The sequence below is a fragment of the Bombus impatiens genome, unplaced genomic scaffold (assembly GCF_000188095.3).
Source record: "Bombus impatiens unplaced genomic scaffold, BIMP_2.2 scf_0419, whole genome shotgun sequence".
NCBI lineage: Eukaryota > Metazoa > Arthropoda > Insecta > Hymenoptera > Apidae > Bombus > Bombus impatiens.
In genome coordinates this window covers 14058-33279 of record NT_176838.1, presented here as the reverse complement: position 1 = coordinate 33279, position 19222 = coordinate 14058, and the positions used below count along the sequence as shown (strand labels likewise).

Genomic DNA, 19222 nt, shown 5'->3' with positions numbered 1-19222 from the left:
TATTTATTGAGTAGCAGACATAAAGATAATAATTAAGGCTACATTTATTAATTTCATACAAGTAAAAAGAATACCTAAAGTTTTTGCTTTATAGATATATTTAAACATTCGTTGGTTTATTCTTACAAATTTTTGAAAAACATTCTAACTTAATATATGTATATAATATATGTGTAATTTTAGTAATTATTTCATAACATGCACCGTATGATAATCGAAAAGTATTTATTTTTTATTATAATAAAAAATATAACCATATATATACATATAAATATGTAATAATAATTTAGTGTTATATGTATAATTTAAAATATTACCGTTTGCGATTTCTGCTGTAGTTTTTATAGTTAAATTTACAATTAGAGTAATATATCATCATCGTGAACTAAATGTTATTAAACTGATTAATTTGAAATGTGATTAATAATTTCATAATTGATATAGTACTAACCATATTTCTATTCAAGAAAAAAGTTATAATTTTTTATGAAAGTACATTACATAAAATTAATGAAAATGGACTTAACAGAGAATAAGAAATCTATAGCTGGTCGTACATCATGTAATATGTAGATCGAAGACCTTTGGTTTTATGAGCGCTCACGCCATTTTTATTTATATGTGGTGGGGGGTAACAAAGTGTGCAACATTGTCCGTAGGATTTATAATTATCAAAAGATTGATCAAAAGGAATGCTTAATTTTGCGATGTACTTGTAATACAAATTGTGATTATTTGTGAGATAAAATCATATTCTACGCGCAACGTATAAAGTTATTAATGCAATTGCTGGACCTTCCTGTTACTGGTGTCAACTACAGATTTTTCTACAATTACAACTTGGATAAAATGGATTATCGTCAAAAGGTAAGCACAAATATATTATAATAATTAATAAATGAACATACTTTATTATTTAATTATTAATTGAATATATAATGTATATAACGTCGTCACAAACTATATGTTAAAGATACCCCAAAATTATTTAAAAATTAATAATGCATAAATTAATTTATAATGTTTTTTGTTTCGATAGTGACTAAACTTGTTCATATATATATCATTAAACAATATTGTAAAGGAAGTATTGTGTATTATAATTTTGTTTAATTACTGTTTGTTAGAAAACGGTTTGTGTAAACAATTTTATTATGTTGATATATATAATAATGGTATTGTTATATTTTACTTTTTATGTTTAGAGTAATATGTTGTTATAAAATTATGTAATTATGTTTATTACTGAAAAATTTTAGATGTGTGTTTCATATATTGAAATTAAATTTATTGTTTCATCTAGATGATTATACCTTCCCAACAAAATACAAAGAATGATGATGAGGATGACGAAGATTTGGAAGCTTTAAGACTTGCGGCTCTTCAATCATTAAGGACTAAAGACACTGTACATAATAAAAAGCAACCCCCACCACAGAAAACTGTTTCAGATGTAATACAAACATCTCACACATCGTATAAGAGTCAACGACCTTTACGAAGAGGATATTTTCATAACCGAATGCAACAGCGACAGAATGGCGTAAGTTTTTAATTATAGCTATGATACTTATGAATTGACATTTTAGAAATTTTGTTAGCCCTAATCTGACTGTATCTAATTTTTAACAATCAGCTGCTATATATTTTTTAGCAATGTATGTTGAGATAAAATAATTTATAAATATTAATTTAATTGTTTATCAAGCCATTTTAAATATTTTACTGTGAAATTTATTTAAAATCTACCTAAGACAATAGAGGTTTCTATATATTTTATCCAGTCATTATTGATGTTATTATCCATTACAGGAAAATGGAAACTTTTTATATAGAATAGAAGATAGAAAACTATCTTTGTTTTCAATTTTGATTAATTAGTAATTAAAAAGAAATATTATGTTATTAAGACAATTATGTATATAAGATTATGAACAAAGAATAACATATGTCTTACAATAAATTTTATAAAGAATAGATTATTTAAAATTTAAACATTCTAATTTTGAAATAATGTAATGTATATGCTCATTTTATGTAAATTCCTTTTAAAATCTTGTAAAGGCAAAAATATTGAATAAGATTATGTTTTGAAGTTTATTATTATTAGAAGGCAACTTTAGGTTGTAACATAAATCAATTCGATTAAACTGAATATTTTTCTTTATTTAATCGGAGTTATTTATACTACAATCGAATATATAAAATTTTGTATACTTAGGTAATTTTGTGTACAAAGTTTCATATGATAGAATATTAAATTTACTTATATTATAACTATATATTTTACATTTCAATTGTTCATAAATACATCAAAATATATTTACTTTTAATAGAAATATTTCAGAATAATATTCTAATGTAAAAAATCATATTATTTTAAACTTTAAGAATTAAAATATTGAAAAATAAGAATTGTTCAAAAGTTTTCTATTATTTTCAGTCTCTACTTTTTTTACAGTGATTAGCAATTTACAGTGCAAACAAAAATAGAATTACATAAAAGATCTCATTTGTGAATAAAATTAAAGTAATATATCTTATAATATCAATAACTTAACAATATTTTACATAATATATAATCTTATATCAACACCTTAATGATGTTCCCATTAAAGAAAATATATCTTTTATGTAAAATGAATTTCTTGAAGTAATTGTATATTTTATATATTTAATAAAATAAAGTATAATATTTAAATATTATGCTTTAACTATGTATGTCAAATAATATTGGTCTATTTTGTTAGTTTTAAATTAATGCTTTCAATATATATATATCTAACTGTTATTACAAAATAATTAAATGTAAAGAGTAAATTTATCAGTTTTATAAAAACTATAGAAGGTTTTAGAAACCTTATGAAAGAATTATTTACAAATATTTCATATTTCTCATTAAAAAAATTTTTTGTGTAAAATAGTTTTTGAAATTTTAAAAACATCAGTGTTAGTTAGTAATAACTTATTTCATATACAGGTGAATTTTTCTGAATTAGAATTCTTTTTTAGATATTTTTCAAAATTATCTAAAATATCGATTATTCTTTTTTAAAAAAGGGATGTTATGATAATACATTTTCTTATTTTTGGAGTATTAATATAGAATTTTTTGATTCATTCACACGCATATTTCTAAATTAATTCGTCATTTTCTATTAAATTCTTTTACATCACATTTCTGAATTAGCCTATTGCCCTAGATACCCTTCTCTCCTTGCTCTTTCTTGCTTGTTTTTATTCAACTTCCTTATCCAGTCTATAGCCTTGTGTGTTGTTTCATTATTATCTTCCATGTACTGATCCCCCATTCTACTTCCTCGCACTTCTTTTTTCATTTTCACCTTTTTCAGTTTCCTTCCAGTATCTGTTCCGTGTCTCCATCAATCCACATCTTACTTGCGCCAGCAATTGCTGACTTTCTTCTTTTCCTTCTCTACTTAAGTATTTGGGCAGTTGTACAGTCTTTATATAGTTGTATCTTTGGTTATATTTTAATTGCATAATCTTATTGTATTGCACTTGTTTTCGTATCTTTTTGTTTCTCTTTTAATTTCCTTGACATGTTTCCCCTCTTTTCCTTCTTAACTGTATTCTTGCTGTGTTAATCCTGTTCATTCTCAGATATTCCTCTCTTTCCTCCGTGGAGGCATTCCTTCACTAGACTTTTTCACCTCCCTTTTTACCACTTCCTTAAATTTTCATGCTTTCACCCTTAACCTGATCCTCACTTTTTTCCCTTAGCCTCCTTCAACACTATGTAGCATAGCATTGAACATAACTAAAGAAGTGATACCTATGCAGAAATATGTTTTACCTACTAAATATTACGACGAGAGTTCTATTTTCAGTATTTCATATATTCTTTGCATATACATTTTAAAATTTTCTGTAAATGCATAAAAATCTGCAGTCTAATCATAATATTATAACTTAATAAAAAACTAATTTAATTATACAGAATATATTGTATACAAACAATATAAAATATAATTTTTCTCTATTTAAAAATATCTTTAATAACATGCATGTTATGAAGTTCTTACAAAATTATTGTTTAATGCATACTATAATTTTTTTTTATTTAAAATACATACCATGAATATAATTCAATTGCACATAACTTTTGATATTTTTAGTGAAATTTGTTATATCAGATAGCAGATATCTCTATGTGTTTAACTTTGCTTAACTCAGCTCAGTTCATTTTCAAAGTCCTTATTACCTTGACTTATTTTGAAGTATTTTTTCGATTATATCACAGATAATTGATACTTTTAAAAATTGAAATTTGTTTCATTATGATACATATTACAATCTAATATAATATATACAATATTTGATCTTGAATTTTGATGAAATTTTAGTTTATGAAGTCGAGAATTATTAATCAAAATTCATATTTCAGTATTTGTTGTTTACAATATGAGAGACATAAGTAACTTGAATAATAGTTTAAATAATGGTAGCAATGAATACAATTATAAAGAAAAGAGTATAGATTAAATTTTTATTACAAATATTTAGTTTATATATAAAGTTAAGTTTTTTTATTAGCAAATATTCTATGAGTTTTATTTAAATATTACATATTGTTTACAGAATGTATATTATCAAAGTCCACGTAATCCAAATTTGATAGCAATAATTCCTCTAGATGAACGTCCTGTGCTGCAGCAAACTGATTTAGCTTGCTCAGTAGAAAAAATTGTTCCCAGTATTGAATCTTATTCTACTGGTATGTAAAAATAATTTAATATAAATAATAGTCATGTCTTTTACGTTTTCTCTTAAATACTATATAAAAATAATATTTTTAGAAGTAACAAAATTTCATCGTTTCAAAGATAATGGTAGTGGTTCCGACGAAGAAGATAATAAAGAACAAAAAAATACAGTTACGAAATCAGAAAATGTTAAGAAAGATGGTGTAGGTGATAAAATATCCACAATGGTTGAAAATCAGATGGAAACTGTGGAAAACTTAAAAAAGGCTGAGGAAGATCAAGGTGGAGTCAATGATGATGATGATGATATCATTATAATGGCTGATCTTGAAGAGGAAGATAGCTTAGAGCGCTTAATGGATGAAATGGAAAGAGAAATGAATGTTGATAAACCGTCCGAAAGGAAAGAAAAGAAAAGTAACAAAAAAGAAAACAGAGAATCTATGAAAAAAGATGAGATAAATAGGAATATAAGCCAGAAAAACAGAACAGAAGATAGCAATATTCGAAAAGAAAGTTATAGTCCAGCACCAGCAACAATCATCATAAAAAGTGAAAGACGATCTATATCTCCACATACAGTTAATCGAATTTCACAAAAACGTAGATCATTATCACCAAGATCCCGATCAAGAAAGAAATCACCTAGAAGATCTCCTAGAAGATCACCTAGTAGGCAGTCAAAAAAATCTCAGCGAGAAATGACTAGGTATAGATCGCCTCGAAAGTCTCCAGTACGTTATTCTCCGCGATCACGATCACCTAAGCTTTCATCGCGATCAAGATCACCACGATTATCACCACGTAGATCTCCAAATAAGTCTCCAATGAGATCACCTATTAAGAGATGTCTGTCCCCAAGAGGAAGATCTCCGAAACTTTCGCCGCATTCCAGATCTCCTAGACCAATACGTTCACCTAAAATATCCATAACTAAGTCTCCGAGGTTGGCACGTTCACGTTCTCCAAGATTTTCGCCATTGAGATTATCTCCTCAATCTAGGTCACCGCTAAGATCAAGATCACCTAAAATATCTCCAAGACGAATATCACCCTCGCGTAGATTATCACCTAAATCAAAATCTCCTGGGTTATCCCCTCGAAGAGGATCGTCACGTTTAATGTCACCAAAAATATCACCACGAAGAATGTCACCGCGATCGAGGTCACCAAGATTATCACCACGTAGATCACCATGGTCATCACCTAGGAATTCACCTCGTCTATCTCCTAGACGAAAAAGATCTCCAAGATGGTCGCCTAAAGAACTATCTCGAAAACATGGACCACGATCTATTACTCCAGATGGAACATGTAGTCCATCATATGCCAAGGAATCATCCCCAATAATTAAAAGTAGGGTATCTCCAGAAATAAATCGTGTAAAAACAAAACATAAAGAAGAAAGTTTTGAAGATGCTACTATGATAGAAAAAGAAACTGCTGATATAATTAATGATCCTGTATTAGAAGCCAGACGAAGAAAATTTGAATCTACAAAGCCCATAGATCCAATTAATGCAAATAAAAAAATTAAATTAAATAAAAAAGAAAATACAAGTAAGAAGGTAGAATCGCTAGAAGAAGGAGATATTCAGACAGGAAATGTAAGAAAAGTTAACAAAATTACAGAGGATTATGATATTCAAGAAACAGATTTATGTTTAGATACTCATTACGAGTTTGAAGAGTTTGAACAAAGCATAGAAAATGCTTCTCCTATTGCTATTACGAGTTCTGTTAATTCATGTTTAGATTTAGAAACTCAAAATCCAGAAAAAGAAAGATCCTCAAAAAAGAAGAAGAAACGCGATAAGGAATTGTATCAAGTGGGAAAATTAAAAAATGAACTTCCTCTTTCTGAACGTATTGGAAAAGATAAGAAGTGTAAGAAGCGTAAAGATGTTATTTCGGATGGATCAAGTGAGGATATGGATGCCATTTTTGAAGATCTAGTAGTTGATAAAGAAAGTGATTTACGAACCGAGTTAAGTAGAAGACGAGCAGAAAGATTAAATAGGACAGTGCCAATTCAATCTGCGAGATTAGTACAGTCTGCTTTTAAGGGAGTTGTTAATGAGTAAGTATTTATGATATACTATATGAATTAAATTTTCTACTACAGAAACATAAAATCTTTCTATTTTTTTTTTTTTTTTAAGTTAAAAGCTTCTAGTAGTATATTTAGTTTAAATGGATATAATTAAATCTTACGGAAATATGAAAAATGCGGAAAAATATTTCCGATGAAAGTTAGATATTAAGAAAGGCAGATGATGTCAATATTTATTTGAATTTATGATAATCTTGGAAAGTCATGGAAACATATACTTTGTTATTGTATATTACTATACCCAATATTGGAGTGTTTTCAAATTTCTACCTACTTGAGTCTTTTGTGTAAGTCATTCTTAAGATATAAATTTTCAAAGTTAATATGTTATCAGCAGTTATGTTATATTGAAGCAGTTATATATGATGTAAAAAGTCAGACTGGATAATCTTCTTGTGGTCTATATAGAGTGATACTCATGATGGTATGAAATTTAAAAGTTGATATCTTGAAAATGTGATTTGTGCAAGATAGAAATGAGTAATGTTTTGGAAACGTTTCAGTATTAGATACAAGAATATGCAATAAAAAACATAAGTCTTTTAAAATTTGATTATGACTTTTCTGCAGTTTTTTAAGGTTATCACAAGTCAAATAAATAGCATTATAAGTTATTTTTCATGTCCTATAATTTTGGTCCAAAATATTTTTGCATATCTCTTTATATTTTTCAAGCTTTTTAATTGTCTTTATTTCCATAGGACATCTTGTATACTTTTTAAACTTTTACTTACAAAAAGATGTGTATAAATATTCTTGAGAAGTGGTATATTTATGAAAAATACATGCTATATCTGATAAATTAAGATTAACATAATGTATTTTTATTGACATGAAATATTGCTAAACATATTGAAGTGTCGTGTAATTATGATAACTGAGAAAAGATTAATTACATGTATTTGAAACTACATTATATAAAAGCTTTCTGAGAAATTTAACTTCATTATATATTTTTGTATTTGACATTATACATATAAATAACAATAACAATAAGTAGTTTTTTCTGAAATATTTCATAATTAAATTAAATAAAATTTACATTTCCTTTTAATACTGCTTTTATTTTGTATTACATTTCTCTTTTTCTAATGAAATACGTACACATTTATTTATTATCAAAAGTAAACAAGAAGCTCTTCAATTTGTTTTGTTATTATATGGACAGTTTAACAAATATGTTTACATAGTTATAAGTGATATACATATGTGTTATATACATATTTGTATAGAGAAAATATCTATATTTTCTTCTTAATATATATCTTTTTGGAATTTTTAATATATTTTTGATATGAAAATGTGATCTTTTTTTCAGAGTTGTCAAAAGTAATGCAAAAGTGAATCAAAGACATTTAGTTAAAGCGGATGAAAAAAGTAAGTAATACATGAAAATTTCTAATTTCTATTAAACTTGTATACTTGTATACTTGTAGACAAAAGCTGTATCATTTGAATTCCCTCTAAATGGTTACACTTCTGTTGACCAATGAAGTTACGAATATGTTTTGTTTTAAAAGATCCATAGTTCAATATATCATGATGCTCTGAAAGAAATAGATATCAAGCTAATGAACAAAATCATTCTTATACAAATATAAATGCTATATTATTTATACGAATTTACACTGACATAAAGAGAGAAGGTCTGTACGTAGATACCTACATATGTGTGTGTGTCAGAAGTAATCGCAGAAACTATTTAACCGATTTGGATAATTCTTTCATTATTGGAAATTATATTTCTTCTAGATGGACATAGACTATATTTTATTATGCTTGCTCCTCAGAGAACCGAACAATGAACATAAACGCGACTCAAGTTTGATTAACGCAACTTGCTTTCCATAGTATGATTGCGCCTTGCCCGGTCGACAGCCAATAGTCATTTCCTACAAATATTTCTTGAATACTATTTATTATATTGATTTCTGTTATCTATTATTATATTGATTTTTGAATTTCCATTACAAACGACTGTAAATAATCTAGAATCGTGAAGTCAAATTCATGTCAGTTCTACGTGGACGATGTCGTGGGTAACAGCTAGTTCTTTATAAATTGTTGTATATGAATATTGCCAAACTTTTCTTGTTATTTGTGCCTTAATATAGTGAAAAACCCAATGGAATACCATAATAATATGAATATTAATGATAATAATATGATTATATGCATTTTTGACATAATAGCGTAGGGCGTAATATGTAGAGGTGTAAACATTTAGGAACTTTATATACATATATATTTATGGGATAAAAGCTAACTAAGCTATCGATTCGAAATTTTACTAACTGATTTTGACATATTTTACCCTTAAAAAAGTTTTGTTTACCATGATCTTTTATGATATTTGATATAATGTATAATTTACAAATTAAATTACAAATTATATCAATTATTCAAAACATACTTCATTATATCAGTTATTAAAAATTTGACATCAAACATCTGTAAATAGTACCATTTCAGTAAAACAAACAAATTTCAATATTAGAAGTACATCAATAATTTTTTCTTATAAATTAATATAAACATTTCTTAGTTTGATATAATATTTAAATTTATTTTCTTAATTCACATATTTTTATTTTATAGCTAATCAAAAAGAAGTTCGACGGGTTACGGTTCTTCATAGGTCAATATCTGACATACACGATTCTGAAGGTGTGTATATTTTTATATTACTTATTATTATTATTTTTGTTTCTATTACTTATTATATTGCAAATTTTTGTATATATATGGTCCTAAGTAAAAAATTGTCCATCTTGAAAGAAGATCATAAAAGTATTTATTAGGTATCAAAGTTAAAAAATTGTATATAAAATGTATTATAAATTTCGTGTTTCAGTTTATTTGGAAAATATTTTTTTTAGTTTATAAAAAAATAATATTGTGCGTATGTTACAAATTAGTATGCATATATATGAAACAAATTTAAAATATCATTCTAGTATGTATTTTCACATAGATATTGATTACTTATGAAAATTTTTAATGGCCTTCTTAGTTCATAATATAATCGGTGTGTAAATAAGTTAGTTTTTGATTAGATTTAGTTTCGCAAATTTTTGTTTAATGTGTTACACCTTTTCTTAATAATGTCGTTTTATTTCGTATGTCACCATAATATTCATAAATATGATACTCTTTTTTTTTCTTAAAAATCCGAAACTTAATCATAAATTTAAAAAAAAATGTTCGTCATTCAATACAAAATGAATCAGTTATCCATCTCCGGTAATTGTGAAAATCAGCATGATCTATATTTCGCGATATATTATAATTTTCTTCCGAAACATTTTTCTGTACCTATCTTTGATATTTTGTTCAAGTATTTGATCATTTTCAATTAAATTAGTGTATTTATTCAAATAGTATTTGATTTGTGACTAAACTTAATTTGATACTTTAGATACTGTTAAATACTCTTTATAGATTTTTCTCTGTTTTAATATTCCGAATACAAAATACGATGTTTCCTTATTATTTTTATATAATAATAAGGCAGGATAAGTTTCATTTAATGGATAAAAGAGAAAACAGTACTGAATGTGAACTGATGGCATAAATAAAATACGAATGGTAATATGCAAATATCTTTCTGTTTTCGGAACAGAATCGTCTCAATACCGCATTATAGTTCAATGGATGGGATATAAATATCAGTTCGTTCACCTATTCTTCATATGTCGATGTCTTACATATCGCACTTTTATTTCTGAACTGGCAATTAAAAAACATTAGTTTACTAAAAAATGCAGAATTATATATGTTACGGGCACAATCTGCAGGGCGTAATGACAGAATCGGCTTTGCTCGGGCAATGTCAGTCGGAGATTTTTATACGCTCTATCCAATACCGATACATATATACCTCGTTTTAAAAGGAATGGTAGGACTGAGATAAATAAAACAGGAACAACTTAGTGCGACGCTGTCTACGTGAGTTTATTATTGTCCACAATGTCCATTTTAGACCTGGCAAAGTTTCCAAAGAAATAATAATTTCCAGCACTGCTTTGTACGAAGCACTAAAAGCGAATTCACGGTAGATCTGTTTACAGCACGTTCTGTAAACTTGGAAAATGATGAACTTGCGTGGTTTTGCTTTTACATTCGTCCGTAGTGGCGATTGTACAATGAATGCCGAGTACCCTCGGTGTCGCAGCCACGCAGAAAGTCAGAGGCCGCTGGTCTGTGTTTTATCTCTTCCTAGAACCCAGGCAATCGCAATCGCAAGATGTTAAGACCGTTGGCTCACACACCATGCGGATGAGGGCTTAATTTATAGCGCTCTTAAGTTCGATGCCTGCTTTTCCATAGTCGAAGGTGACGAAGGACAGGCGATCGCCCCGGGCGTTCGAACTTCGTCTTTTCTTACTGCTTACCTAGTGGTACGCAATGTCAATTTTGCTCATATTATTGGTCTACGTTTGCTATTCAATTATTTCTTCGGAATATACCAGGCAGCGAAGCGATCTGTAATGCTGACATTGCCGGCTTTGTATTGTAAAGTCGATTATCTTCTGCTGATTGCACCCGTATATGTGCATATAACATAATAACGTATTTTATTTTAGACAGCATGTTTTTTCATTGGCCTATCTTTTTATTCAAACTTCCTCGTTAACAATTTACTGACCGCTAGCGGTTTAACAGCATACGCACGTCCGACCGGCAGCTCAGGCGCAGATTCTCCCTGGCGCCGGCTCTGTTTCAGTTTAGACTCTCCAATACCATTCTTTTCGTTCATCGCAAACGGTAAGTTTTCCAAATTGGTATAAAACTGTGGGAGCTTACAAAGCAACGCAACTGATGCAATTGAGCAAGATACCTTAGTACTAAATAACAAATTACTGCTCCAATAATGAGAAAGATTGTCGGCGACAAAAAGCTGATTAATAGGCTATCGGTCGGTAAAGTGTTAAAACCAATCATTAAATTTCTTGATCCTATTTCGTTTTCCTCGTATACGCTAGAAAGTTTTTATGTACGTACATATTTACAAAATAGTAAAGTTTTAATTTTGGGTAAATGGTTTAAAAAAGACGTCTTGAACAACATTTACTTGTTCCGTGATGCAGATTACGGAAATGATACATTTTGCTATGGTATTATTTGAAATTTTTTAGTCAACTCTACAAAACATAAATAAAGCAACACATATTTGAATTTTTTAGAATCCAGAGGATTAGGAACCCGAAATAATTAAAATCGGTCATGTAATTTTCCAGATGTTGAAAATACAAATATATTTTTATTTATACTGATCACCTTCACACAAATACATTGTAGATAGATTCCAAAGGTACAGATGAACATTTTTGTCATTTTGTTACGTTAGTGAAGTAAATTAATTTCTTTAGTTTTGTACATACACACAAACTTTAATCAATTTCTTCAAATTATTCAATATTTTGAACAGTTTATAGGTTGTATATGTTGATTTTGTTATGTTTTGTTTTCAATATGTCCTATAATTATTATGAAAAAGCTTAGTATGTAGACAATTAAAAACTCATGCTGATTAAAGATACGACATAGGCATATTTTAAAAATTTAATAACTAAGAAGATATTTTTAATCACGTTATTACTTTATTGAGTTTGATACGTTAATAAATAAGTTTCATATATGCAATTTATTTTTGTAACTATTAGTCCTATGATTATTGATATTGCATTTAGGAAAGGAAAACATCAAGGATAGACTTAACTACTTTAAAATTACATTTTTTGGAGAAATAGTTATTTTTTACATATTTCGTCGTTTTATATTTATGCAAAATTTTATAAGAATTAACATGTCTAGACTGAAACATTCCTTGCATGAACATTTGTGTAGTATATTTACATGGTTGATATATTTAGATACACTAATAGTATATTATAATGGTGAGTAATAATATAAAAAGGAACAAATATATAAATTGTTTTCATTTTGTGTATTTTTTATATAAATATATATCTGTGTTTTTTTGCAGATGAAAGTACTCTAGATTCAAAGGTGCCTGTGCGTTTTAGACTTGGTCTCAATAAACAAGTACAAGATACTAGAGAGTCAAAAGTTTCACGAAAGACATCTAAAAGACAGGGTCGCAAGGTAAACCATAAAATTAATTTGGCCGTAACAAATGCAGAGCATATTTTATAGTATAAAAATTATACCTTACAACATGTACATAATTCGCATATTCAACATCTTTTGGAAACATAATACTTACACATAATTTTGATATTGTAACATTTCAACTGCTTAAGTTTACAGCGTGCTAGTATTTTTGAGTTTTTTGAAATTAATTGTATTGGATATTTTGAATATTATTGTTAACAATTTTCTTAAATAATTAGAAACATAAAAATTCTCGAATTAAATAAATATATGTAGTTTAGATTTACAGTAACACATTCATCCAGAAACTTTTTTGTCATAGCATGCATAAAAAGTATTAAGGAAAACAATACAATTGAATTTAATTATGATAAATGATCTTTAATATTAGGAAATATTTTATCATTTTTAAAGATACAAATATATATGTTAATGTTTAGCATTTAAATAGTTGATTCATTTTTTTAATAATATCATTTTCACGTTGTACGACGCAAAGAATGATTAATAATTTTAAATATTTATCTCATATTGCAATTCTTGTATACTTGAAAATATTAAACATATTTCATATTAAAAAAACTTGAAAGTACAAAATAAATATTAATTTTTCATCAAATGTAGTATATTTTATAATATAGTGAGATATATTTAAATGCATAATCAACAAGTTTATTTATAATTCATACTCTTTTACAATTACATCAATGTTCCTCTAATTTGTTATTATGTACCTATAATCTTATTATAGCGATTGTGTTGTAACTAAATGAAAGAATATTATTTTTCCCCATTATAATCTCATGACGTAAAAATAATGTAATTAATATATTTGTATAAATGTTTATTATTTATATTTAAATAATTAATTTCATAGTTACAACTACCTAAAAGTTTCCAATAGTTTCAAAAATAAAATTACTCTAAATAAATATTTCTATAAATTGAATATTTCTTTTAAATTTACAAAATGTAAATATTTATACATTAGTAGCAATTATGTGTATCATTAATTTTAAAACTGAATATTTTTAAGCTTAATGGATTAAATATGCTTTCAAACAAGTTTCAAAATGAATGTACAGTATCGTTGCTGCAATCAGTCCCCTTTTTATGTTTTTAATATTTCATAATTTATTATCAATCTATTATTTATTAAGTATGATATCTTTTAAATAGAAGCATTAAAATAATTTAATGACACAACCAAATTTTGTAAATAATATGAAAAATTCAGAAGTAATACTTAATTTTTAAATAATTATTCATATTTTTCTAATTTAAAATAATTGTATGATGCATTGTGACATGTGTGTCAAATATATTTTATATAGCCACATATTTTATATAGTTTAAAAAGCAGGCTATGATTATACTACAAATGTTCGAAATATTTGTTTGTATTATAAATATTTCTTTTTATATTAAGATGTTTTTCTAGATCTATTATTTGTTTTCTTTTGTAAACAAAGAAACATTAGGTACAGCGCTACACATATTGGAAGCGCGGATATACTAAATGTAATGGATTCAAATGTGTATTAAAGATACATGTGTATATATGTAATTAAATAAATATTTGTTTTAATCCGCATAGTTTTTGATACACGAGTACATATGTATTAACATATTCAGATTTTGTATTTCGTGTAATTATTAGTGAATAATAAACACCTCGCCCCTGAATATTTAAGTGCATTTATGTAGATAATTTGCGAAAAGGATGTATGCGTGATATTTTAGGTTGCAAGTAACAATAAAAAACAACATAATGTCGGTTTCGTCCTGTGTAAATGATGAAGGCAAGCATAAATAAATACTTATTCAACAACTTCAAAACTTGCTAAAAAAAATTTAATGATATCAGCAACACCGATTGTATCAAAATGATATTCTTCAAGCATGCTGGAAATATTGTTACGATAAAAGGGAACCATCTGTTATCAGAAAATGTTAATAGATTAGTTCCTTTCATACCAAAATACACGACTATTTGACTAAACTTTGTTGAGCGAAATTATGTTCGTTTTTATTGCTATCTGCAACCTAGAATATCATATATTTGTTTTGCGAATTACTTGCGTAAATGTGCTTAAACAGTGGGGTATTTTGTATATGTATATATAAAAGTTTTGTTATATATATCTGTTATATACATCCGTATCCGTTTTGTTATATATATCCGTTCCTGAAAGAACGGATGAATATAAAGTTGACTTTCTTTTAAAAGAATTAATGAAACAGGAAGTCATCTGTCCTCAGCCTCGAATCGAGTCAATAAATGATCTTAATTGTTAAACTTAATCGTTGTACATACTCGTACGCTCTTTCACTGCCTTTTGGCATTTAATATTAGTTTAAGTTCTTTTGTTATCTTAGTTATCTTAATTTAATTGCGTTTTATGACAATAAACTCAAATGGTTTGTTCATCACTCGCCTCCTGTTTTGATCATGTTCATTTCGTATCGTTCTTTTCATTCTTACCCTTGACGTATCGTTGGCAATCCAACACCCGATTCCGAAACAACCAATTCCGAACACCCTCCTTCCTTACAAATATTAGGACTTGAGAATTAAGAAGATGCTAGCCAGAGCTGAATGAGAAACAAGTAACTACTTGAAGAGCATAGCGTGTATTAGATTACCTTAAATAGGTTTAAGAATTGTAGGTCCAGGAAATATCTACATGCAAGGTCAAGAAAATATATTAAGAGATGTGCATTCAGAGGTGTATTCAGAGATATATTCTATAAAACAGATGGCACAGGTCTAGAGCGATCATGCAGTAAAAATCTTTTGGTAAGAAACATCCAATTTTTGAACGAATATCGAAGCATTTTCTTGTCGAAAAAATTTTATAAATATAGGGACGGACAAATATAAAGGTTTCACTGTATAAAATATGAATATGTTAATACACGTATATTCGTATAGTTTGATACATGAGTTTACTCACGTATTAAAAACTACATAAATCAAAGTACGAATATATTAATTACGAGCTCTATTACATACACAATACATACATATTATGTAGCATTGTAACCAGCTTCAAAAGTAGTTAAAAAATTACAGGTATCCCCCGTATAACAAGGTAGTTGGATTACGAAAAGATGTTGCTATGTTCAAACTCATGTTATGCGAAACAAAAAGTATACAATAACTAGTACATAGTATAATTTATAGATTTCTAGTATAAAAAATAGGGGTAGATTCCAAAAATTAACAGAAATTTACAATTTTCTTTTCATAACTAAGAGAAATATATTTGTTAATATAATCAATAATTAATTGAAAATATTACACATTAATATTGTATAATCTTCATCATACACCATTAAACAAAGGAGTTTTTTTTTTTGCAAAATTGTCTTCTAAACTTCGTTAATTTATGTATGATTTCTGTTTATGTTAGTCATAAAAAATATCATCGATTGTTTATTAGAAAAGCTTCAGGTTGCTAGTTTCCTATAGCGAATATCTTTCGAATGTAAAGGATTAATACTTCACGAACTAAAAATGAATTAAAAATTTCACTATTTAAAGATTCCATACGTAAATCTGAGATAAGACACATGTTTGCTCGAAAGAAAAATATCGCATGATGGTGCTTGCACTTATAAATTTCCACTACATTCCGTTCTATAAGGCAGTTGGATTTCCCAATTTCTTGAACCGCGTTAACCAAATTCGTGTAATATGAAAGACGGAGGATACCTGTATATAGCAGAAATCGGAAATAATTGCTAAAAGAAATTGTTAAGAAAAGTGGTAATAGATAAAGTTCAAAGTCATTTAACAAACATTAAATAAAATACTAAATTAATCTTTTTTTAATAATATTTACTTATGATGAAGTTAGAAATAGTTCATGTTACAAATTTAATTGAATATTATTTCTGTTGGAAGATGATAAACGTACATATTTTTTTTTGTTTAGGAATAGAGTAAAAGCGTGTTCTCCTGACATATTTATATGAAGAGTGCATAGCTGTTCATCTTACCTCCTATTCTATTATCATCATATGAAGATAAGATCTATTAAAAGTTTAATTGTATAAAAAATTGCACTCATGTAGAGGAGATATCTGTTTTATTTGATATGTGACCTAACATAAAGATGAAAAGATAACATTCTTCTAGAAGACAATATCAATATTTCAAAATACTTTATGTATGATTGTATCTAATTATTTATTGTTAAGCATTATAGTAGATAGTTGATTACATGTGATTATAATTCATTTGTTGTGTTAAAGTATTTGTAAATAATTTACATCAGTCACTCATTTAATAAATAAGCATCATTAATAATCCCAAAGTCACCTTTTGTAAACCTAAGTATATTATTATTTTAAAAATTCTATATAAAAGAATCAATCAATTGTAAATAAGAATATTGTTAATAAGCGTGTACAAGGTGAAAAATAAGTTGTATATCATGTAAATTGAGTTAATATTATTAAGGCACTGAATATATTATATAAAGTGACCTATAGCAACAGAAGAGTGATTTTATTAAAATATATTTTTTACACTACATAGTTCGAAAATAACAAACACGAATTTTTTAAGATAACTAAGAAATGCAGTGTATTTTAAAATGGCTTTTCTTCACTTGTTATTTCATACTTGAATTATAAACATATAGTGTAAATGATTATTGTATTTAAGCAGGTAAAAAAGAGTGTATCTTTTTCTGCAAATATTTAGTGCTTATATGTAAAATTATGCTACTTATAGTATTATGATTCAGTTACTACAATTATACAATTTCAGAACTAAAGTATTCAGTAAGTTGCATTATTCTACATTTTCATTACAGTCTCTACTGTATTAGTAAAAAAGATCTATGTGATTCTTTTCTTGTATTTTACATGATATTAATTAAGACTCTGTTGAATAATTAGATCTTATTATTACAACTATATTTTTATGAATAGCATGTAAAATACATATTGAAAGTAAATTATTATCATGTGTTACCAATAAGCTGAGATAGTAGCCAATATACTTACAAATGTAAACTTAGATTATTTCAGATATTATATTGCATAAATAAGATAGCATACTTCATAGTATCTATGAAGGTGTAAGTGTTATTTTTAACTGAATAAAAAAATGATAACTACATTTATATGAACTTTTTTTGATAGAAATTTTGATATAAAAAATATTGCGATACCTCAGAATAAATTCAGAATACACGTAGGGATACATGGATACATGTAGGGAACTTAGTTCTTTAAATCATCACATGCGTGCTATGATTTATATTTTGTTGGTCATATCATAATGATACAACTTTAAGTGTAGATTAAGAATGCAGCATAATGCTTTATTAGTCAGTCAAATTATGTTTCTTGTACTCTTCCACTTATATGCTTCTATATGCATATGTTTTAAATACCAACTCCAAGAGTTGAATAGTAGACATATTATTGTTATAAATATAAAATAACTCATAAAAGACTTGCAATTGTTGAATTTATCTATCGTACAAAATGTGATACACACCAAGACTTTTACAGTCTTATTAATAATAAGCAAATCACTTATTGTAGAATAACACAAGCAATTCTTCAAATTTATCTAAAAATCCATTATAAAATAAATATAACGCACGTTTTATTTATATAAAAATTGATGTTTAATATATTTTATTTTACATATATACCTTAATTTGTTTTCCTTAATTTTTACACATACTTTGGATACCTTCAACATAAGATGAATATCATACTAAATGTATATAATATCTGTGAAAATTCTTTTAAGTACTTTATCTGTAAGTGTTATTCTATAATAAGACTGTAATTAATCTGTAAATTTAATTACTACTGTTACAATGTTTGGTTTATTTGTCTAATTTTTGTCATTATAGTAAATACAGATGGAACTGCATAAAATTTTCTTGAGTAATTTATAAGCACGCATGGCGAAAATAAAAATCATTCGTGCATTCATTTGTGTTTGGTGTTCTTTTATATTACTATATTTTTATAAAATTTTACTATTATGTATTTGAATGTATCACTGTGGATCTAATTTTTTCGTCCATCTGTAATTTGCTACATAAGTTATTCTTATTATTGCGTATGACTGTACTATTTGTATAATTATGTACTTGTACTTACATTTTTTTACAAAATAACGTATAGGTTTTAGATTGTTTAGACATAACAAAATACAAACTTCAAGTATTAATATGAAGTAAGTTCAGTGATATTTAATTCATATATTATTTAATATAAATCAAAACTC

The 19222-nt window shown here is 26.7% G+C and overlaps 1 protein-coding gene across 3 annotated transcripts; it reads left to right on the top strand.

Moving 5' to 3' along the window:
• The first annotated feature begins 602 nt into the window (after positions 1-602).
• Positions 603-18142, top strand: LOC100742635 (peptidyl-prolyl cis-trans isomerase CYP95). 3 transcript variants are annotated; one of them, XM_003490370.4, is made up of 8 exons: positions 603-867; positions 1304-1543; positions 4603-4738; positions 4821-6807; positions 8159-8217; positions 9439-9507; positions 12830-12948; positions 16899-18142. In XM_003490370.4, the coding sequence occupies exons 1-8, from the start codon at positions 781-783 to the stop codon at positions 16902-16904; spliced, it is 2703 nt and encodes a 900-aa protein (XP_003490418.1). In that variant the 5' UTR covers positions 603-780; the 3' UTR covers positions 16905-18142. The 3 variants fall into 3 exon arrangements, with proteins under 3 accessions (XP_003490418.1, XP_033177236.1, XP_012242333.1); XM_033321345.1 differs by lacking the exon at positions 16899-18142 and having other exon boundaries at positions 4848-6807; positions 12830-13326; XM_012386910.3 differs by lacking the exon at positions 16899-18142 and having other exon boundaries at positions 12830-13326.
• Positions 18143-19222: the final 1080 nt, after the last annotated feature.